At 36.6% G+C, this 23479-nt stretch overlaps 1 protein-coding gene and 1 long non-coding RNA gene across 3 annotated transcripts in view; one reads left to right on the top strand and one right to left on the bottom strand.

The window, feature by feature from the left end:
- SLC36A4 (solute carrier family 36 member 4) overlaps positions 1 to 289 on the bottom strand; it is a 60116-nt gene extending 59827 nt beyond the window's left edge. Inside the window, exon 1 of one of the 2 annotated variants that reach the window (XM_074216441.1) lies at positions 131 to 289. In XM_074216441.1, coding sequence (XP_074072542.1) covers positions 131 to 179 — 49 coding nt within the window. In that variant the 5' untranslated portion in view covers positions 180 to 289. The remainder of the gene's footprint in view (positions 1 to 130) is intronic. The other variant, XM_074216442.1, reaches the window with a different exon arrangement.
- The window catches only part of LOC141508119 (uncharacterized), a 45259-nt gene that overhangs the window by 12278 nt on the left and 9502 nt on the right, over positions 1 to 23479 (top strand). The gene's annotated exons all lie outside the window — the stretch shown is intronic.

Genomic DNA, 23479 nt, shown 5'->3' on the forward strand with positions numbered 1-23479 from the left:
GAGGAAGCGGGGGGGGGCGAGCCTGCACAATGGCGCCCCTCCCCCCACCGAGGGCCTCGCCTGCGCCCCCGGCACGCGCCCTCGGGGGAGGGGGGCGCAAAACCGCCGCCGCCGCCCCCGCAGCACCCACCTAGCTCTTCCTCCACCAACCGGGACGACGCCGGCGCCTCCGCTTCCATCTCGCCTTGGCCTCCAGGACGCCGTCGCCTCTGCCGTCCGCGCTTCCGCCACGGTGGAGCCCGGACTCGGAGTCCGGCGGGGCTCAGGAGAGCCTCCCGCCCCCCGCCTCGCGCCGGCTACTGAGCATGCCCAGAGCGTACGGCCGGGCCGCCGCCGCCGGGCCGGGATTCCGCGGCTCCGGGATTTCCCTGCGGCTGGCGCCCGGCTGGGGGGGGGGAGGGCGGGGTGCGGGCGTGCCTGCGGGGGCTGAAGCGGGCGTAGCCGTGGTAACCGCGGGGTGCTCATCCTCGGCCGGAGCCCCGGAGCGCCCTGCCCCGCGCTTCACCAGCCGTCATTTGGGGAAAAGCACCAAAATTCCGTAAATGTGTATCCTAATGTCCAGTCCTGCCCCAAACCAGCCACGACCATCGTGTGGGACTTCGACATTTCGAGGGCACGGTCCAGCGCCGGGGCTGCCCGCTTGGCCATTCCTGGCCGCCTTTCTTTAATGTTCATGAATTTCTTTTTTTATTTTATTTTTTTAGGTTTTTTCCAAGGCAATGAGGTTAAGTGGCTTGCCCAAGGCCACACGGCTAGGGAATTATTAAGTGTCTGAGGTTGGATTTGAACCCAGGTCCTCCTGACTCCAGGGTGCCACCTAGCCACCCCTTGTTCACGAATTTCTAACTGGAGCAGATACCAAAACTGAACTGAAATAATAATTAAGCAAGGCTTAGAATGACGTTTTGTGGGGCGGCTAGGTGGTGCAGTGGATAGAGCACCGGCCCTGGAGGAGTCAGGAGGACCTGAGTTCAAACTTGACCTCAGACACTTAATAATTACCTAGCCTTGTGGCCTTGGGCAAGCCACTTAACCCCATTTGCCTTGTAAAAACCTTAAAAATAATGATGTTTTGTACTTTTCTGCACTATCATGACCGAGGATGAGTGAATGAGGGTGAACCGTGCATATTCAGTGTTCCCCTAGGAGATCATGCTTACAAAGGCATGATACGGTTCTGGATCCTAGGAAACCTTAGACAATATACAGGGTCTGTAACCGCTAAGGCTAAGTAGCCATAGGAAAATGTTGCAGCCTCTCCGGCAGGATATGACTATTTAGTAGAACTTGACTAAACTGAAGTATTTAATAAAAGCCTAATCTTTACTTTCCAGGATAAGAAATACGAGCTTAGGGCAAAACGGTGTTGATTAACTAGTATTAGGAGAAAAAAATTGACACAGAAAGAAATGGAATATTTTGTATTTCCATAAAAGGAAGGACTAATTAATAAAATGCAAAAGAGGTAGCTAATCCATATAATGGCATCATGATTGAACAATACCAAATAGACAAGGAGATGGATATATAAGTCAAGAAGATTAATGAAGAAACAGGGTGATTTAGGTTCATTATTCTGAGCATGCTTAATAATCATATGCGTATTAACTTCACCTCCGGAGGAGGTTTAGGTTCATTATAATATTCGATGGATGGGGGGGAGGTCATATCAAGGAGAAACATACTAGAGTTGGAAATTGGGAATTACCTAATCCCCAGCCTGAGAGAAAGAATTGGAGTTTCTGTAGCAGAGATAAAAGTAACTTGCTTTCTGCACGTGTATATGTGTGTGTGTGTGTGTGTGTGTGTGTGTGTGTGTGTGTGTGTGTGTGTTCACCTTGGAGTCTTTGTTTTTCTTTAAAAGATTTATTTCTACCAGCACCATATCCCAAATATAGAAACAGATGTTGATAGTTATAGAGTTAAGCACATAAAGAACTTCAGTGAAATAGTTTGATCCCTAGCAAGGACAAATCTCTGCCCCAGGCATAAGACAAGCCCCAATCAACAAAACTATAAATTCCTGCCATATACTGAAAGGATTGAGTCCTTTCAGCTGCCCCTCAACTATACAACCCATAATAACTTCCTCTTTTCTTTCTGATTACCTTAATTGCTCTATCTACATATCCTTAATTACCTCATTCATTCTCTCTTTAGCAAAGCCACTGTCTCAACTTTTGGTTAGGCTATCTCTCTTGAGCTTGAGGATAATCAGAGATTTTAATTTTTTAGGGGATATTTTACATCCCACCTTGCCCTACCCCTGACTATCTTCCAGTCACTGAAGATAAAAAACAAAAACAAACAAAAAACAACTTTCCCTCAAGCTCTGAGGTCTCTGTTCCAACTCCACCAGCTGCCTAGGTGTGAGTATTTTCTTTCTTTTTTCTTTTTTTAAGAAAGATTTTATTTATTTTGAATTTTACAAATTTTCTCCCATTCTTGCTTGCCTCCACCCATCCCCCACAGAAGGCATTCTGTTAGTCTGTACATTGTTTCCATGTTTATACATTGATCTCAGTTGAATGTGATGACAGAGATATCATGTCCTTAAGAAAAATAAAGTATGAGATAGTAAAATTACATAATATAACAATTTTTTCCCTAATTTAACGGTAACAGTCTTTGGTCTTCGTTCAAAGTCCATAATTCTTTCTCTGCATACAGATGGTATTCTCCATTGCAGACAGCCCAAAATTGTCCCTGGTTGTTGCACTGAAGGGATGAGCAAGTACATTAAGGTTGACCATCATCCCCATGCTGCTGGTAGGGCGTACAGTGTTCTTCTGGTTCTGCTTATCTCACTCAGCATCAGTTCATGCAAATCCCTCCAGGCTTCCCTGAATTTCCACCCCTCTTGGTTTCTAATAGAACAATAGTGTTCCATGACATACATATGCCACAGTTTGCTAAGCCATTCCCCAAATGAAGGACATTCATTTAATTTCCAATTTTTTTGCCACCACAAACAGGGCTGCTATAAATATTTTTGTACAAGTGATGTTTTTACCCTTGGGTGTGAGTATTTTCTCCCCTTCCCCTTTCAAGATTCCGTTTAAATTTTGTTTTCCTCTGTTAGAATATAAGGTCCTTGAGAATAGGGACTATTTTGTTTTCTTATTTCTGTATCCCCCATCACTCAGCACATAGTAAATATATATCTTTTTCATTATCTTTATTCCAAGTCCCAAAGCCCAGAAGAATTTTTCTCTTTTCTCATTGGTGAAAATCAATGCACTTGTGTGAGGAGTGAGGTAGAGTTTTAGAGAAAGGAAAGGAATAGAGTTCCCATCTCTGAGCATTTTGGGTACTTCTGACTGCCAGCTTCAAGAGGAAAAAATGGGCAATATCAACTCTACTTCAGGTTGCTGAAGCAAGAAAGTCTCCGGGGAGAGGCAACATGAGAGGAACTAGCAATTTCTGTCCAGTTTGAAACTATTTTCTCTTAAGTGAGGTAAAGGACATTCTCTTGGTTGAGTTAAGTAATGTTTTCAAAAAAAGAGCTCCTTCACTCTGTTTTGTCTGATAAATATATAGTATACATATATAGGAGACTATGTATACTTTCTCTAATTTGCTATAAAATTAGGACTTCTTTGCTACTTGGTAATGTGTGTTCCTTGTGAAACTGGTATTTGGTAGGAAGTGAGTCAAATCTTGAATATAAAGCTTGGATCCTTTTTTTCTCTGATGAAATAGTTATTAAAAGTTTAATTTGAACCTGAAAACTATATCCTTTAAGCTAATATGTTAAGGGAACAGGTTAGATATAATTCTAATCCAGTTCTCCCTTTCTCTAAGAAGCAGAAGTTAGCCTCTGTCCTCTGCTTCCTGCTTCTTTCCCAGTGGAGAGAACAATAGTCCCTTGGAAAAGAAGTAAGATAGAGAAGGGAACAAAGAGGCTAGAGATGTCTAATTCTGCCTTCCTCTGAGCCATGTAGGATACTTTTTTTTTCTTCATATGGAGGATGCCTTGCTACATATCTATTTGTAAAGTAGTTCCTATCTTCAAGAAGTATACATTCTAGCTGAGAAAATAACTTGTAAATAATGAGGTACATTAAAAATATCTAGAGAACAATTGTAGGTTTATCTGAAAGGGCAACATTAGCAACTGTTGGGCCAGAAAAGGCATCCTGCAAAAGGTGAGACTAGAGCAGAGTCTTGAAAGAAGCCAGAAGAGCAAAGAGGGAGAGGTGAGGGGATAGAACATTCTAGGAATGGTGGATCGCAGAGGCAAAGGCAAGAGACAAGAGATGATAATAATAATAACACTTATACGCTATGTTGTATTCAAGGAAATACACGTATTTCACTAAAACTGGAGGGAATTTATGGAAGAAAGTAAAATGTGAAACATGAAATATAGGAAGTGGCCAGGTTATTAAAGAGATTTAAATGCCAAGCAAAGAACTTTTACATTTTTATCCCTCAGGAAATAGGGAATCACAAGAATTCATTGAGGAAGGGAGATAACATGATCATATCTATCCTTCAGAAAAATCACTTTGATAACTGAAAGGAGAAAGACTTGAAGCAGTTTAACGACTATTACAGCAGCCCAGATGAGAAATAATGAATATTCAAACTAGGGTTGTAACTATATGAATAGAGAAAAGAATGAATATAAGAAGTGATTTAAAAATAACAAGTTTTAGCAATGGATTGGATTTTTTAAAAGAGTGACAAAGAAAAGTCAAGGATAACACAATGTTGAGAACTTGAGTAATTGGGAGTAATAGGGAAGCAAGGAGGAAAGGTTTGCGTGGAAAGGTAATGAGATCTGTTTTAGGAAATATTAGGTTTGAGCCCAGGGACATCCAGTTCAAGATGTACAACAGATGTATAAGAGAAAACTGGAGATGAGTGACTATCTCAGGAAAGGGGTTAGAACTGGATACAAAAATGTGGAGATAATCTGCATAGGTGAACTCATGGGAGCTGATAGTGAATAAAACTCTGGTAATATCCATGGTTTGTAACTATGGCAGAAATAAAGAATAAGCTATGGAAACTGAGAAAGAAGGGTCAGAGATAGAGAGAGAAATAGGGGAGACACCAGAAGAAATAAAAATCTAGAGAAGAAAAGTGTATCCAGAAGATGAGAGAATCAACAGTGTCATATGACTAAGAGAGATCAAGAGTATCTTGACTGAAATAAGGCCATTGGATTTGGTAATTAACAATCTTTGATATTTTTGGAGAGGGCAGTTTCAGTTGAATGATAAGAATGGGAAGCAGATTTTGAAGGGCTTTGAAAGATAGAGGAAAGAAAATACAAGCACCTATAAGCCACAAAAAGGAGGAGAGACATGGGATAATAATGGGAATAGTTGGATCAAGTGAGGGTTAACTAAGAATAGAGGAGACGTGTATATATTTATAAGCATCAAGGACAAAGCCAATAGCTAGCAAGTAGTTGAGGATAAGAGGGAAAATGGGGAGAACGGTGGGAGCAATTTGCTGGATGAGTCTGGAAGTTGGCTTTAGCAAGGAGGATGCCCACCTTTTATCCAAGATTGGAGTGAAAGAGTAATCAAATAAAAAAGAACAATGTCTGCATGAGAGGAGAAGGGAGAAAGGGAAGCTTTTTATAAATATAGTAAATATTTTCATTGAAGTATTTTGTAAGATTTTTTCAGCTGAGAGGTTGGGTTTAGAGCTAAGAGGTGCTGTGGGAGGCTTGAAGATGGAAGAAAAGATTTGGAATAGCAACATTAGGAAATAGAATAGGGAATTGAGTAGTCATGAATAGAATGTTTGTCTTCTCTATTGAGGGGCCAGTTGAATTTACATAAATTAAAATTTGTAGAGGGGCTTAGCCAGAACATTTTTATGATTTCTTTTTCTGCATAATTCTGCACATTAATAATAGCAAAGGAAGCAGATGATAGGATACTACTGGACTAAGGATTGGAAAACCATGTTTGATTAGTAATGGGATTCAAATGTTACTAGAGAGAACTTGCCACGTTGTTTGAATTCCAAATAAACACTTGCCAAAAAGACTATTTTATGGAGAACTCACACAGGGCAAGCATTCACAGGAGGGTCAAAAGAAGCAATACAGAGACACTCTGAAGTCTCCTAAAATTTTTGGAATTGATTGTGCAGCATGGGAGATACTGGCACAGGTTTTCTCAGCATGGTGTGCCCTCATCAGAAAAGGGTGCTGTGTTCTATGAGCAAGGCAGATCAGAATCAACTCCAAAGAAATACGAGATGATCACCTGGACTATTTGTGTCTGATCTGGGATAAAGCATTCCAAGCTCGTATTGATTGATCCGATCAGCCACAGAGGACACACTGTAACTTGTCTCTAACATAGTAATGCCACTTTGGTCTTTTTTGGTAACAAAGAACCAACCCACCAGGGATGGGACAAAGGAGCAGGGATTCTAGCATAGAGAAAAATGTAGAGTTAAGTTGCTTCAATCAATGGAGGTAGAGGGGGAGTATAATCCATGTAGGGGTGATAACTTGAGAAAGATCAGTATGGGGGAGGGGACAGAGACAGTGTGGAGGCAATGGAGATCAGATTGAGAATGAAGAACAGGGTTAGGGATTGTATTAATATAAGGAAACATGGAATGATCAGAAATTATGACAAGGAAATTTCCAGGTTCCACACTGAAGTAGAGCATTTGTAGCTAAAACAAGTATTTGTTCAAGCTCCTATTATGAATTATGCTAGGCACTAGGTCTACAAGTACAAAGAATGAAATAATCCCTGTCCTCAAGGAATTACATTGCAATGGAGAAAGAAACAAATACTTATTTAAGTATATACAACAAATATAAAGTGAAAAAGACTATATACATAGTAATTAAATGCAAACTAGTTTGGGAAGGACAGCACTAGTGATTGAGGTATGGAAGAAGCACTGGAAAGTCTTCAAACAAACAGATGGCAAAAAAAATGCATTGAATAGTACAGATCTTCATGGACAGACCTGGTAATGGAACTCCTTTACTCAAAGATCTTTATTCCCTACTGCCTATAAAATAAAATTCGGATCACTTTGCCTGGCCTTTTAGGCCCTTCATAATCCAGCAGTACTTTCCCTTGTTTTTTTCTTCTTTACTTTTTTACATGCATGTTACTCTCCAGTCAAACTAGACTACCTTCTCTTACCTGCACTCTTCCCCATCTCTGTGTCTTTGCTTATTCCCAGAATGATCCTGAAGGATAATCAACTTTCCCTTTTTTTCTTCTCTCTTTTATTTTTTTATATTATATTTCTAATCATTCCTAAGAATCAATTCAAATGTCACCTTTTAAGTGTAGTCTTCTTTGATGCTTCTAGATTGTAACAAGAAGTTCTGATGCTGTGTATAATATTTGTTTTATCAGGAAGAGATCATGGGTGAGGTACTGAGAAGGAACAAAAGCCCTCAAGGATCACTGGTCAGGCATTTTATTACTCAGATATATAAAACATGAAGCTCCCTAGTCCTGTTCCTTAAGCAATAACAGGCAGGAGTAAATGTGCAGTGGGATGTGTGCCCAGTTAATTGCCCAGAACTCTTGGTCTCTGTCCTTTTATGTGATTTCTATCACTGCACAGATTCACAGGAACTAGGCAGCAGTTAACCAGTGAGTGGTTGTACTGCCAAACCTCCCTCTCCCCTTATCAACCACATGACTGCTGTGATTAGGAAAAAAGTTTGCTAAATTGGTTATGATTAGGAGAGCCTTACTGTCATTTGGTAGAGGTGTTCTTTTGTTGGTCAGTCATTTTTTCAGTTGTGTCCTATTCTTTCTGACTCCATTTGGGGTTTTCTTTGCAAAGATACTGCAATTTGCCATTTCCTTCTCCATGAATTATATCCATCTGCCCTTAAATATTATTAATCCAAAGGATATAATTTTATGGTTTAAGATAAATTCTTGATCGCTGTTTCCTAATGGGAGGACAGTCATTCTAGGTTTTATATCTAAGGCTTGACTTACTCATGCCAGTTCCCCAATGAACACAAGTAGGAAATAGCCAAGAAGTCCATTTATTCAAGTTGATATCAAACAATCATAGAAAATATACAAAGAAAAATTTATACTAGGCAATACAGAAGAATGGAACATTGGTAGCAATTGATAGCAAGGTAAATCACCTTAATGGAGAGTCCAATGTCTTTAAACATAGCAAGCTGAGAATAAGGCCAAGAAGTTTCATCTCTCTTCAACTATCTAAAGAGAGGCTGTCATTGTCCATCTACTTAGCTGGAAGTCAGAAGAGCCCCAAATGATTAAAAGCTCCAGAAGATTAAAGAGAATATATCTTCTCTCCTCAATCTCCATCTCATCCCTCACACAGTGGTAGGACATTGATCTCCATCAAGAAGAGAACCTCAAACCATTTTTGGAACTTGGTAAACCAATTCTTGGGTATATAGGAACTTCCTGTTATGTGGGTGAGTCAGTACATGATCCAACACAAAGTCACTTATGGTACATAGGGTATAGCAATAGGTCAATTCTCACATATTATCTAAAGCATTTATATTTTATAATTATTTAGAACTTCAATCAATTGGTCAAGTATTAATTGACTATTTAGAAACTGGTATAAGTGATATAAATGAAAGAGTTCTTGCCCTCAAAGAGGTTATATTCTGTCATTTGTATATATATACATATATATGTATATATATACATATATATGTGTGTGTGCATGTGTATATATGTGTGTGTGCATGTGTGTATATGTGTATACATGTATAAATAAATACAGAATATGTGCAAAATAAATTCATAGTAGGGACAGAAAAACATTAGTAGCTGAGAGGATCAAGAAAAATATGTAGAAAGTGGTACTTGAGCAGAATTTTGAAGAAAACCTCAGCTATTATTAGTTATATGATTCTAAAAAAGTCACTTAACCTAAGTTTCCACATCTGTAAAATGACCATAAGAGTTATCTTTCAGAGTTGTAAGGATCCAAAGAGATAATATTTATAAAATGCTATATAAATGCTATTTATAGTAGTAGTAGAAAGTACTTAATAAATATTTATTAAATGAATGAATGTTCAATTTTTAAAAGCTAAAAGAGAATTTAAGTAATCTTTTTCACTTTCCACTTTCAACATGGGTCCCTGCCTCCAAACACTCAAAGTATGACTTTCTACCTCTCTTGTGAATTTACCACACTTTGCAATTTATTATAGTTTTTTGAACAAATGTTTTATCTTCCTTATGAGATATTTCCCTACTAAATATATTTATATATGGTGAATAGTGTATTGATTACTATGTAGCTCCTCAGAGCCTCATACCAGATCATGTACAAATCACTCAATGAAATTAGAATTCCAGATAGGTAAAATATAAAAACAGCTATGTGGCATAAAGGATCTTTTCTCTTATTCTGTTCTTTAATGGAAATAAAGTTACTCCCTATATTTTGTCTATTGATCCATGACAAACAGAGCCATACTCTGATAGTGAACTTAGGAAAAGTTACAATAATATTTGTATTCTTTATAAAAATTATTATCTTTTTTGTAACCATAATTTTCAAGTCTTTCTCTCTTCCTCATTTACTAAAACTGTAAGGATTATATCTTTTGTAAAAAAAAAAAAATTAAGCAATTCAGTGTAGCCCTGGTTTCAAGTCTGACGTTATTTTGTATGCTTCTACTTAGGCATGACTCTTCAGTAGATTGCTAGAATGACAATTTATCATGTCTGCATAGGGAAAGAATTAATCCCAGAACTTTGGAGTGGGGGAGCTGTTATTCATTTAAAGAGAGAGAGAGAGAAAGAGAAAAACACATGGTTTTAGATTCTTTTCTGGGAGAGGCTCATGAAAAGAGAGAGAGTATAAATAAAAAAAGATTGCAAAAATGGTAGACTTTGCTGTTCATACAGGTATATAGCAAATTATTCTCAAAGTTTAGGGAGTTTTAACTAAGCAAAACCATAGCAAATGCCTCAGATTTGAAGCTAGGATTAGAGCAACAAAAAACTAACATATTAACTGGATAGGTCAGCATATAGAATGCTCTACACCTCTGTGATAAAAAGTAAGGAGGTCTATTTGCTCATCTTTTCTCCAGGGTCAGACTTGGTTCTTTTGATTATATGTCATTCAGTTTCATTTTTTTATTCTTTTCATTTATATTGTCTTAGTGTGACCCATAGCACAATAATATTCCATATTTATCACAGTTTATTTAGGCAATTGATGGGCAACTACTTTGTTTTTAGTTCTTTGCTTCTACAAGAAGCACAGTCACAAATATTTTATGGAACCTTTCTTTTTGTCTTTGGAATTTGCAGTCAATCATCAATCAAAAAAGCATTTGATAAGGGCTTATTATATATTAGGTACTTTACTATTACTCCAAAAAATACAAATGCAAGAAGAAAAAACAGTCCCTGCCTTCAAGAAGTTTACATTCTAATGGGGGAAGAAAACACATGAAAGAATTCTAAAGGTGTGGGATGTTGGGGGGAAGGGGTAAAGATCTCTGGAGCAGGAACATGGTAGAGAAAGTTCTGTGGCAATGAGTCAACAGTGCTGCCCAGAGAGGCATGGAATCCTTCAGGTATATGCTTAGTACTATGCTTTCTGGTTCTATTCTGAGCTGGACCTGAGTCAGGCTAAGCCCCTAGTAGTTTAGGTTTGATATTGGAATGAAATGAGATACTAGTAGGTCCTTCAATTTTTTTTTTTTAACGAAAAGACACTTATTTAGGTATAGGAAGAGAAGGTATTTAAAAGTAATAGACATTGAAGATTTTCCAATTGGTTCAATTGAACAGATCTCATTTGCTCATCTTGATCCACCAGTTATCATGATCCAGTCAAATCCAGTATGCATGCTTGCAAGCTTTTCCTGGATGATGTACTCTGGAGATGAACCAACAAGACTGAACCTTTCTTTAGTCCCCAGAACCAGCCAAGTCTCCAGTAATGTCTCAAGACCTTTAATGAAAAAAGTAGTTTGATTTATATATGATGAGTTAAAATACTGCTCCTACCACAAGGACAAAGATTATAAACTGTTTTAGTTATCTTAGCATATTTCTAAATTGCTTTCAAAATGGCCAAAACAATTTTCAACTCAACCAATACAATTAAGTTTTTAAAAAATTTGTTCTAAGCAATTCTGTGTAGCCCTAGTTTCAAGTCTGCCATTATTTTGTTTGCTGCTATTTAGGCATGACTCTACAGCAGACTGGTAGAATGATAATTTATCATGTTTGCATAGTTGTTGCCCATCAATTAGGTAACTCAACCAAGTGTCTGCTCTTATCATTCACTTGTCTTCTACAGAGATTTTTTTCATGACTATAAATAACTGTTAATGCCTTTAGTTATTTACTAATGCCATTATTTTATTTTTCTGTTTATGTACAAAGTATATTTTATTCAGTTTTTCAAGGCTCAGTACAATAATACTGTTACAGATTTATAAAGCACTCAAATAATCACAGAATATTTTCCTTTTGATAACCCTGGGACATAAATAGAACAAGTATTTACACATAGTGAGTTCAGGGAGGTTAAGGGACTTGGCAAAAGTCACCAATCTAAGAAATTTCGAAGCCAGGATTAAACATTTAAATTAAATAAGACAAAGTAAACATTGACAAACTATGGAATTATGAATTTGAAAATGCCAAAATAAAGAAGGTATGTGATGATTTTCCATATCCACATATGATTGGTTTCAAGGTTTATGTTTTTACATTTTTGTGTTCAGTTTTTTCTATAGGTTAGGAAAAGAATAGTACCACAGATCTGGTGACTAGGCAAGACTTGGAAGGAAGTAGATGGCCTTTATTTAAAAACTTATTTTTTTAAACATCAACATTTTAAAGGTGGAAAAACTGAAGGTCACATATAAAAAGAACAATTTAATTTAGTTATTAATGAGGGGAAATTTTGAGAACAAATGAAAATTGTATCTCACCCACTTTTAAAAACAAAAAGCAAAAACTTATTCAATAATACAACAAAAAAGGGAAAACCTACCCCCAATTCCATATTATGGCCAAGTTAGACAAACACACGTGAGGAAGAAGGAAGAGGAAGAAAACCTTGGCAAAGAGAGGCTTCTTTCACTCTAACCAAAAGAACTGAGACAGTTTTTCCCTAAGATATCACAGAAACCACTCCATAGTCAATGACTAAGGGTGAATTGCAATATTAAAATATATTTAACATCTATATCTATATCTATATTATACATATATATGTAGGAGTGTTAGTAAATATTTCATAACTAACTTTTCAGGAGAAAAATGGAACACAAGACACTTTTAAGTTTAATCTTCCTTATTAACATTTTCTCTATTACTTTCTTAAGTCAGCCACCAACAAAACAATAAATCAAGCCTTTATTTGTAGAGTTCACAGATTTCCTAGCTATGAGTGCTTGCATTGAAAATTTAACAATTAACTCTCAAAAGCTCATTAGAGCTGGCTACACTATGCCATTGTGTACCTAAATCTTTTTGTTGTGGTTCAGTCATTTTTCAGTTGCATTTGACTTTTGTGACCCCAATTGCTGTTTTCTTGGCAAAGATACTGGAGTGGTTTGCCAGCTCATTTTACAGATGAGGAAGCTGAGGCAAACAGGTTTAAATGATTTGCCCAGAGTCACATAGCTAATAAGTGTCTGAGACTGGATTTGAACTCAGATAAATCTTCCTAATTCCAGGCCCAGCAGATCTCTATCCACTATGTTTTTACATTATCTATAAATCAAAGACAGCGAAGTAGTATAGTAGCTAAAATGTGAGGCCTGAAATCAGGCCTGAGTTCATATCTGGCTTACCCCTATGTGAGGATTAAATGAGATAATATTTGTAAAGTTCTTTACACAGTACTTAGCACAATGTTGATGCTTTGTAAATCTATAAATGCTTATTTCCAACACTAAGATTCTGGGAACTAGTCATGATTGAAAAGATATTCATCAATTAGGAAGTAACTGAACATATTGTGATATATTATTATAATGGGATACTATTGTGCTATAAGAAATGATGAGCAAGATGATTTCAGAAAAATCTAGAGAATGTATACACAGTAACAGCAATATGTTATGAAGCTCACCTGTGAATGACTTAGCTAATCTCAACAATACAGTAATCCAAGGAAGTCCAAAAGACTTAAAATGAAAAATGCTACCCACTTCCAGAGAAAGAAATTATGGAGTCTGAATAGAAATTGAAGTATAGTTTTTCACTTTTAAAATTTTTGTGTGTTTTTTCTTGGTCTGTTTTCTTTAACAGCATAGCTAATATGGAAATATGTTTTGCATATACATAACCTATATCAAACTACTTAGTATCTCATGGGGGGGAAAGAATTTGGAACTCAGAATTTAAAAAAAAAGAATGTTAAAATTATTTTACATGTAATAGGAAAAATATTACTTAAAAAAGAAGATTTCCAGGGAAGAGATATTATAGTTGTCTTTAGCAATTCAGTACCATTGCCACTTAACTACAATTTATAGCAGTAGCAAAAAATATAAGAAAAAGTAGTGTTAAGAGAGGGAAACTTCTATGTCAGTGTTGAAAATAGGAAGCTTATAACAGAGATGGGGAAGCCTAGGTCTTTGAACCCAATAGTCTTAGGAGTAACATTTCTTGTAGCTCAGTATACTCAGTCATAGTCCTGCATGGCCCAAACTTTGTTGAGATGCAACCTGGCAATTGTTTCTGTAGTTACAGTGGCCAAAGCCACTGAAGACTCAGAAAAGAAGGAAATCAATTATATTGCAATTCAGGTGTCAAAATATTTTTTTAGGGGTGGCTAGGTGGTGCAGTGGATAGAGCACTGGCCCTGGAGTCAGATTTGGCCTCAGACACTTAATTGCCCAGCTGTGTGGGCCTTGGGCAAGCCACTTAACCCCATTTGCCTTGCAAAAACCTAAAAAAATATATTTTTTAAAAACAAGTTCACAGACCACAAGTTAAGAACCCCTGCCTTAGATCTACTTCTCTTTGCCCACGCAGGTGAATTTGTACCAGATGCCCTAGCCTCTGGAGGGGAAAGTGAGGCATAACACTCCATCATTCAAATCCAATTCATATGCTTGTCACATGACTCCCTGATGTCATAATATTCTTTGAGAACAATGGAAAAACATATCACCCTCATAATTTGTATATGGTGAAAATAGCTCATACTCAGGCTAGAATTTACCAAGAGGCCAAATGTATCTTCTGACAGTGTAGAGAAATATAACTATTACCAAAGAGAGTCTCCTTAGGTATATCTACTCTGTTCACTGTCACAGCAAATTCAGTGGCTTATCCCTGAGACTGACATTTTCCTATAAAGGGGGAAAGGTGAATGGGGCCATTTACTTTGATCATCAGACCATTCAATGTCAAACAAATGCTGTTACAATCAGAAACTCTTGAACCAAGAAAAAGTTATATTCCAATCCCTAGCATAGAGACTAGCACTTAATAACTGCTTGTTGTTATTATTATTATTATATATATAGTATGGATCAATAAAGATGATTTACCATAGGTAATGAAATGGTTACAAGTTTTAACAATATGATTATTGTCTGTTTATTTTTATAAGACATACCTGTTTGAATAATACTTGATTATGTTAACATTAGTGGAAGTCTAGACAACTGAAGGATATAAGGTAGCTAGGTAGTGAAGTAAATAAGAGCACTGGACTTAAAAGTCAGAAAGATCTGAGTTGAAATCCTGTCTCAAGATACTTATTAGATAGATGACCCTGAATTTTTTTTCACTTTTCTCATTTGTAAAATGGAAATAATAATAGTTGATATCTGACAAGATGACTGTAAGGATCAAATGAGATAATATATTTATAAGGTTTTACATACCTTAAAATGTTCTGTCATTGAGACTGAAAATTGTCCTATTGACTGATGTAGTCTTTGTAAGAATGAGAAGAATTTTGGGGTGGCTAGGTGGCGCAGAGTGGCCCTGGAGTCAGGAGTGCCTGAGTTCAATCTGGCCTCAGACACTGAATAATTACCTAGCTGTGTGACCTGGGCAAGCCACTTAACCCCATTTGCTTTGCAAAAAAGGCTATAAACAAACAAGCAAACAAATAAATGAATGAATGAACAAAAAATAAATAAATAGATGAGTAGATAAATAAATAAGTGAATGAATGAATGAATAAGCAAACAAACAAACAAACAAACAAATAAATGAATGAATAAAAGAATGAGAAGAATTTCTAACTTCCCTTTTCCATTCTAACAAGTGTCAAAAGTTAACTTTTAAATTAGGGAAATATGTGAAATATTGATACTTAACTTTTACATATTAAACTTTTTAAAAACCAATAATAATGTACATTTATATAATACTTCAGAATTACAGAACACTTTATATTCATTACTTTCTTTGTTCCATATAGAATTCTGAGAGGAAGGTACCTCATAGTATGCACTTGCTTTATTTCACATAACTTGACTCCTTATTCCTTAGTCTATGATTTTCTTGAGTAGCTGTGACAAAAAAAAAAAAACCATAAACATCTAATGAACAACCTGATGGTGAGGAGTTTCTTCCAACTAGCGAGGCTAGTCTTTCATTAAATAATATATGTCACCACACCTCTTCTCAAATATTTCCCATTGTGGTAGGATTTACAGAGCCTATTATTTGTTGACATTACCTATGCCAAAAACCACCTCTACGCTATACAGAATGATTTGGAAGGGACCTCGGTGGCCATTTAATTATTTCATCCCAGAAAGGAATTCCCAATTATAATATCTCTGACAAATAGTTCATATAGGCTCAACCTGAAAACCACAAATGAAGGGGGTAACCCCATTCCACTTTTAGACAGCTATAATTTTTAGGTTTTTTTCTGACATCAAAACTAAATTTGTCTTTTGGCAACTTCTATTCCATTCCTCTTTACTCTACTTTTTAGACAGAATGAGAACCAGTCTAGCTTTAAGAGAGGGTGGTGTAGGTGGTATAAGTTTTATTATCCCCATTTTATAGGTGATCAAACAGACCCAGAGAGGTTCAGTACTTGTTCAAGGGCAGAGACTAGACTTAAACCCAGATTTTTCAACTTCAAGTTCAATTCTCTTTCCACTACATCATAAGGTCTCTTTAGCTTCATAAAGCATAGTATTTGATTTAGACTAACATATTTTAAATATTTATATAAAATATTACATATTATATATCTTAAGAAAAATTTTCCTTAAAGTTAATTATTCATTTTAGAGATAAATATGCATGTGTAAGGTTTAACACATATAATGAATGATGAAAACACTGAGCTCCTCACCTTATGTACTATTCCAAAGATTTTAAAGAATTTGAATGCTTTCAGAAATATTGTTTTTTGTTTCCATTTTGGGCATGATTTTACCATTAACCTAAAAGGAAATCATTTGTTTTTCTTTTTTGTTTTTGTTCTTTCTATCCTGAAGAAGCTATTATGTCTCCAAGCACAAATTAGAATTGTTCAGTATTCTGTCTCCCAATTTTAGACTTCTACCAAGGTCTGATTATGAGACTTCCTCTGATGAGCTGTCAGCATGAAATTTTGTGTAGTCTGCCTTTCATCATAGGACAGATAGATCCAGGAGGTGTTCCCTGTCTACTTGCACTAAAGGAGTTACCCACTAGTAATGCTGTGCATGAAGAATGCTGAATTCTTTGATACTTAGTCACTTACCATAGTGATTTAAGGAATACACTTGGTAAGCCTATTAAATAATAACAGAAGTACTGGGAGGAAAAAGAACTTTCCCTTCATACAGAAGATTTTCCTAGAGTTGCAAGTCCCCAGTGAGCCTCATTAGAAAAAATAAAAAATATTGAGATAAAATATGCCACATAGTGGGATAAGTAAGGGAGCTTTATTCTGACCCTTTTTCAGAAAAAGATTTGAAAACAAGAAGTCCCCAACAGAGAGCAGTATTGCTTTAAAAGCTAAGAGCTCCAGTTTTTTTCATTCCTAGCTAATCTGGAGAATCTATTGGACTACTTGCTTCTATTTATCTGTGCATCACTTTTTTCCAGTCCATTTGTTTATTTAGTGATAATAACATCTAATCACCAAATAATTAGATCTCTCATTCTTTATCTGATTTGCAATTAAGGCTGTCTGATATCTGAAGCTAGTTATCTCAATAGATGCCCAAATTTTATCAGCTGAATTAGATCAGTCTCACTGATTGCTTAGAGATTCTCCATATGAACCTGGCCTGATTCCTAATCTAGTTTGCTGTCTATTAGTCTCTAAGTCTTATTGTTTCAGGGTGTTTTGTCTATAGAATTTGAGTTCCACCAATCATTTACAAGTTTCAAATATTACTCTTTAAAGCATGAGTGTCCAACCTTTTAGCTCTTCTAGGCCACATTGCCCATCAAAAACTTGTCAATGGCCATATATAGAATTTAATATTTATTTATGACTATAATGTACCTCCTATTACCAATGGGTAATGGATACCAATGGGTACCTAGTTGCATGAATGGGCTTTGAGGGCTGTAGAAGACCTGTAGGTTGGACACACTGTTTAAAGAAAGTTAAATAGAAAAATCACTTATCTCAGCCACTAAAGGTAGTAGTCAAGCTCAGCTCTTAATTGTTTGACTCATTTATAATTTAAGAACCAAAAACCCAATTTCAGAATACAGGGATAAATTTTGATAGAGTCTACATTAAGTCAGCCCAATGGAAGAAGAGAGACCCTCTTCTTCCCTTCAGGCTAGGATAGTAAATTATTTTCTTGTTGTGCTAAATTGCATCCTTTAATGTCTTGAAGTGAGATGATATAGCTAGCTTCCAATCCAATTCCTCTATTATACAAAGCTTGGGGAAATAAATGCATTCTCTATGACTGTACCCAGAGCTAGGCTGAATGCCATATTGTTAAAAAGAATGACGGAAATCCAGATAAGACAGATCTCAGGCACTGTAACCCAAGGTGACAAAAGAATGTACTGTTACTTCCAGTGTATTAATTCCTGGGAGGGCGGTTTTTGGAAATTAATGCTTTGAATAATGTTTACACGTGTATAATCTTTTGTAGACATCTCATTTTATTGATAAGACTGAATCATACAACACTGAAGTGTTCCCTAAGCAAGTTTTGCCAAAAGGCAGTTGAGAAAAGGAGAAGACACAGTGAAACTCTTTCTTTTCTCCCTAGTGATTTACAGTCCCATTCTAATCCTCCATCCTCCTTATAAGCATTATCATAAGCATTAATTTAAAGAAATCTTACATACTTCCTTAGAAAAATATAAAAATTAGTGGAGATTTCAGCTCGATATAATTCAATGTAATCTCAATTACGATTCAGTAATCTCAATAAAGAATATCCTGCAGATAATTTTGTCTGGCATTTTGAATTTACTAATCCAGATCTGCAAAGGAAGTCAGTTGCATCTATGAGATGTAAAAAAGATGGTAATCAGAAGTTTTCACCAGAAACCTCCTGATTGTTTGATAAAAAGAAGAGATTGGGTGCAGTGATATTTGAGCCAGAAGATGGCAGAAAAGCATCTGCTGCAATTTCTGTACTTTATAGTTATATAGCTGATTGAAAGATTTGCAAAATGAGGGTGCCAAATGGAACAAGTTGTGTTGAAAAGCATTGGATCTCAGAGATCAATGTAGTCTAGTTTCTGTAGTACCTTCCTTTCATGGTATGTTCACAGGGAGGAATTTTTTATCTCACAGAAAGAATCTTGATGTGGGAAATATTTCAATAGTAATCTCATCCAGCCTTTCCTGTGACTCTCCTTGCTTCATCCTTTTCCTGAATTGGCATCTTAAGACTTGGACATTCCCACTCTCAATAATTTCTCTCTGGACATCATTTTCACATTCACCCTCCTGGCATGACTGCAAAAGACCACCTTAGAAACAATAGTATACTATCCTCCTAAAAAAAAAAAAAAACCCTAATATGAATCCCAGAAAAGGATGGAGTTTCCTACTGACATGGTTTATAAAATCTTTTAGCTGGAAGAAATCTTAGATAATTTATCATAACCTCATCATTTTACAAGTGAAGAAACTGAGGCCATAAGAGGTGAAATAACTTGCCCCAAACTATAGTTCTAATATAACTAATATAATTAATTCAATGTAATCTCAGTTATGATCTAGTAATCCCAGGAGGCCATACTACAATTAGAAAGATGTAAATGAAAGTCCTTTCTCTGAGACAAACTGACCTCATGGTCATGGGCAAATCAATTCACTTTCAGTGATCCAAGCCATTCTCTAAAGTACAGATAAGTTGACAATCTGAATTGCTGGAATGAGTTTCCATAATGTGAGTTTCTTACATTTTTGAATTGATAAACCTAGACCAAAATGGATTTTTTCTCACTTTTTGTATATATAACAATGTGTACCTGTATCTGTGTATGCATAGTTACTTTTTATCTGAATCTTCCTTCTTTATATCATATTGTCCTTTCTTCTCTAATTCATCTACCTTATAATTGCCAAAGTGACTTTCATAAAGTACATGTTTAACCATGTTACTCTCCTTTTCAATAAACTCCCAGTGACTCTCTATTAACTCTAAGATGAATAACATAATCCTCTATTTAAAACCAGACACAGCCTGACTCCAATTGACCTTTCAAGCCTTATTAGACATTACTGCTCTGTGATCCAGTCAAACTGACTTTCTTGTGACATCTCACATTTAACACTATATCTCCTATCTCTATTTCTTGTACAGGTTGCCCCCTTACCAGAACTCACTTCCTCTTCACTTTTACCTCTTAGAATTCCTGGTTTCTCTCAAAGTTCACTATTACATGAGATTTTTCCTGATTCTCCTACTGGTAGTGCCTCCTCATTCTACTATTAACAGAAATGAATTCTGGAATTAGGAAATAGCATCAAAAGTCTACTGTATTAGGGTGGCTAGGTGGTGCAGTGGATAGAGCACCAGCCCTGGAGTCAGGAGGACCTGAGTTCAAATCCAGCCTCAGACACCTAATGATTACCTAACTGTGTGGCCTTGGGCAAGCTACTTAACCATACTATACTGCCTTGCAAAAACCTAAAAAAAAGTATATTATATAATGCTTAGTATTTCTCAATCTTCTTTTCAAATCCCAAGTACAAGGTTTAATTCAGAAGAAACTTCCATCCAACCCACTGCCTTGACCATGTAGGGAATAGTTTTAGCAAATGTGAGTGGTACTGTTTTTCATTCTACTCATTATAGGTTCTTGTCAAGGGTTTATCTTATGACATCTCTTATGATAGCCTTCTTAAACAGTCAAATGTTGAGATAATTCTGTTTTTGCAACTCTCTTATTTTGCTGACAAGGAAAACTAATTCATGAAACATTTGGATATCTGTTAAGAGCTGTTATTTTCTATCAGTTTTTGTAAATTTTATTTTTTTATTTGAATTTTCTGAACTGTGTTCATGCAAACTGAATTGAAAATGACCCATGAGGTTGGGGGTAAATAGTGAACTCTCTTTGTGGAGTCAAAAAAATCACAGAGATTAGAAATCTCCCAAAGTATTCTCAGGTCCCTCATGGGGGATTCAACAAAAGACCTAACTTTGACATTCTAACATTATATAATTCTAGATTATTCATTTTATAAGAATTTTGTTACTATCTATTATGGGAAAATAGCTACTATTTATTATGGTAAATATTGGGAGTAGAAACAAAAAAAAATCCCTTCCCTCAAGGAGTTTCTATTTTGTACGAGATAGAAGAATTACACAGTTAAATATGATGATGAAGATTTTTGTCCTTTATCCTTGAAGATGATCATAACATCAAGGAGATGTTGCCATAGCATACAGGTGAATTTGATATGAGTGAGGTGCTGCTGTGCTGAGTCACTAGCCTCACTTTCTCCTCCAGGGCTATCTGGGTCCTGTAACCAGATATGGTGGATATGGTCTAGGATTTGAGGCAATCAGGGTTAAGTGATTTTCCCAAGGTCACAGTGTCTGAGGTAGGTTTTGAACTCAAGTCTTCCTGACTTTAGTGCCAGGACTCTGCACACTACACCATCTATCTGCCCCACATGCAGAGTATTTCAGAATAACAAAAAGATAACTAAATGGTGGTGGGAGTGGAGAAGAAGATCATTAAAGGTCTTCTATGGTACCTGCAGTGAGACTTGAAAGGAATCAAGGATTTTAAGCAGCAGAGGTGAAGAAGAGCATTTCAAACATAAAGGAGAACTTGTGTAAAAATATGGACTAAGAAACCAAGCTCTGAGTTTGGCACCAAGCAGCCTAGTTTGCCTAGATTATAGATTACATGCGGGAAAGTACTCTGAATTAAACCAAGAAAGGAAAGATAGAACCAGACTGCTAAGGACTTTAAATGCTAACAAATGATTTTATATTTTACTCTAGATGAAATAGGAACTTACCAATGATTTTTTGTTTGTTTTTTAGCAGGCAATGGGGTTAAGTGACTTGCCCAAGGTCACACAGCTAAGTAATTATTAAATGTCTGAGGCTGGATTTCAACTCAGGTCCTCCTGACTACAGGTCCTGTGTTCTATCCACTGTGCCACCTAGCCACCCCCACCAAAGATTTTTGAGCAGAGAAACAATATGGTGCTTTAGAATTTTCAAAATATTACTAAGATTCTTTGTTTCTTTCCATAGGAAGATGAGGCAGGCACTAGGTTGCAAAAAGTACAGTCAGAAACTGTGGGTTTGAACTGTAATTATGTTATTTACTAACTAGCTTAGAGTCCCTCAACTTGTCTGCCTCAGTTTGCTCATCTATATAATTGTAATATTAAAAAGGAGCACCTAAGGGGCGGCTAGGTGGTGCAGTGGATAAAGCACCAGCCCTGGAGTCAGGAGTACCTGGGTTCAAATCTGGTCTCAGACACTTAATAATTGTATAGCTGTGTTAAAACGGAGCATCTACTTCCCAGAGCTGTTGAGGTGGTGAAGAACAAATGAGAGGAGGAGAAACAAGCATTAAAAGTTCTTGAAAAGTGCCAAACACTGTTAAATGATGTACAAATATAGTCAGTGTAATGAGATAATATTTGTAAAGTGTTTAGGAATCTTAAATCTATGACATCTATGTAGAACTATGAAACTTGCCTAAGCTTCAGTTTCCTCATCGATCAAATAAAGATTATAATGGTTCCCAACCTTATTCATGAGGTTGTTGTGAGGATCAGATAAATACATTCAAAAAACCCTAAATAAATGAGAATTGCTATTTTTGTCCTTAATTCTACACTTTTATAAGGTAATCTATATATATCTTATTTTGGTCTGGCTTGCTTCCAGTCTTCCTAGATAGAAGTCTTTGTATATTGTGGCTGTATATTATGACATAGACCCAGAGGCTCCCTTCCCTTTTCCTCCTCCCTTCTTATGACCAGATATTCCACATGTAATTTTAGTGGGGTGTGTGTGTGTGTGTGTGTGTGTGTGTGTGTGTGTGTGTGTGAGAGAGAGAGAGAGAGACAGAGAGAGAGAGAGAGACAGAGAGAGAGACAGAGAGACAGACAGACAGACAGACAGACAGAGACAGAGAAACAGAGGCAGAGAGAATCAGAAAGAGACAGAGAGAGACATTTGAGAAAGTCAGTATACTTCAGAACTTGGGTGTCTGCCAGAAGATATTAACATCAATTTATATCCATTCAAAAAGGCTCTGAATGAATCATAATAATTAGGCTTTTTATTGGATTGTTTTATGCTTGTCCAAGTATACTCTCACTGGGGCATAGAAAACTTTGATCCTTTCTTCTTATCTTGTTCTACTCCTCCCAACACCTTAACTAAAATTCAGATCTGCAATAGCACTTGCCCTGGCTCTTTTTTCTCTTGGGTGATACTAGGGAAATTATGTTACAAAAAGGAGAGTACAGTGGAAAATTCCAACAAATGCCAATAACCTTCTTTTCTATTCCTAATAATTCACTTGCAAGCTGACACTGTTTTCAGCTAAAAGGACACTCATACTGCATGGATCTTGTTCCCTGGGTTTGTTTGCTTGGCAGTTTCAGATGACTGGTTGCTTGTTTGTCAAAGATGGGAACTTACGTTCATCCCTAAGGCAAACAATATCTGATATCAGGGAAGGAGGTGGAACTCGAGATCTAGAGCTGAACTATATGGTCTATTTGTGGTAGTGCCTTCTGAGCTCTTATTCGTCTCATCAGCCACAGTCATTCACTCTGTACACTGACCCCCAACATTGTGATGTCATTTTGGTCTTCTTCTAGTATGGAAGACAAACAAACAACAGCTGAAAGGAACCTCAAACCATCTACACTCAATTCCTTTTTATAGCAGAGAAAACTCCTCTACATAAAAAGGTCTAGTAAGTCAACCAAAAAAAGTACCTACTATATGCCAAGTAATATGCTGGGAAATAGGTAAAAAACTCTCCAAAACCAGTCCCTGTCCTCAAAGAGGTCATAATCTGGTGAGGAAGCCAATATGCCTCATCAAAGACCATCTAAAATAACTTTTCATATTATAAAAACT

Source organism: Macrotis lagotis, chromosome 1 (genome assembly GCF_037893015.1).
Source record: "Macrotis lagotis isolate mMagLag1 chromosome 1, bilby.v1.9.chrom.fasta, whole genome shotgun sequence".
Lineage (NCBI taxonomy): Eukaryota > Metazoa > Chordata > Mammalia > Peramelemorphia > Peramelidae > Macrotis > Macrotis lagotis.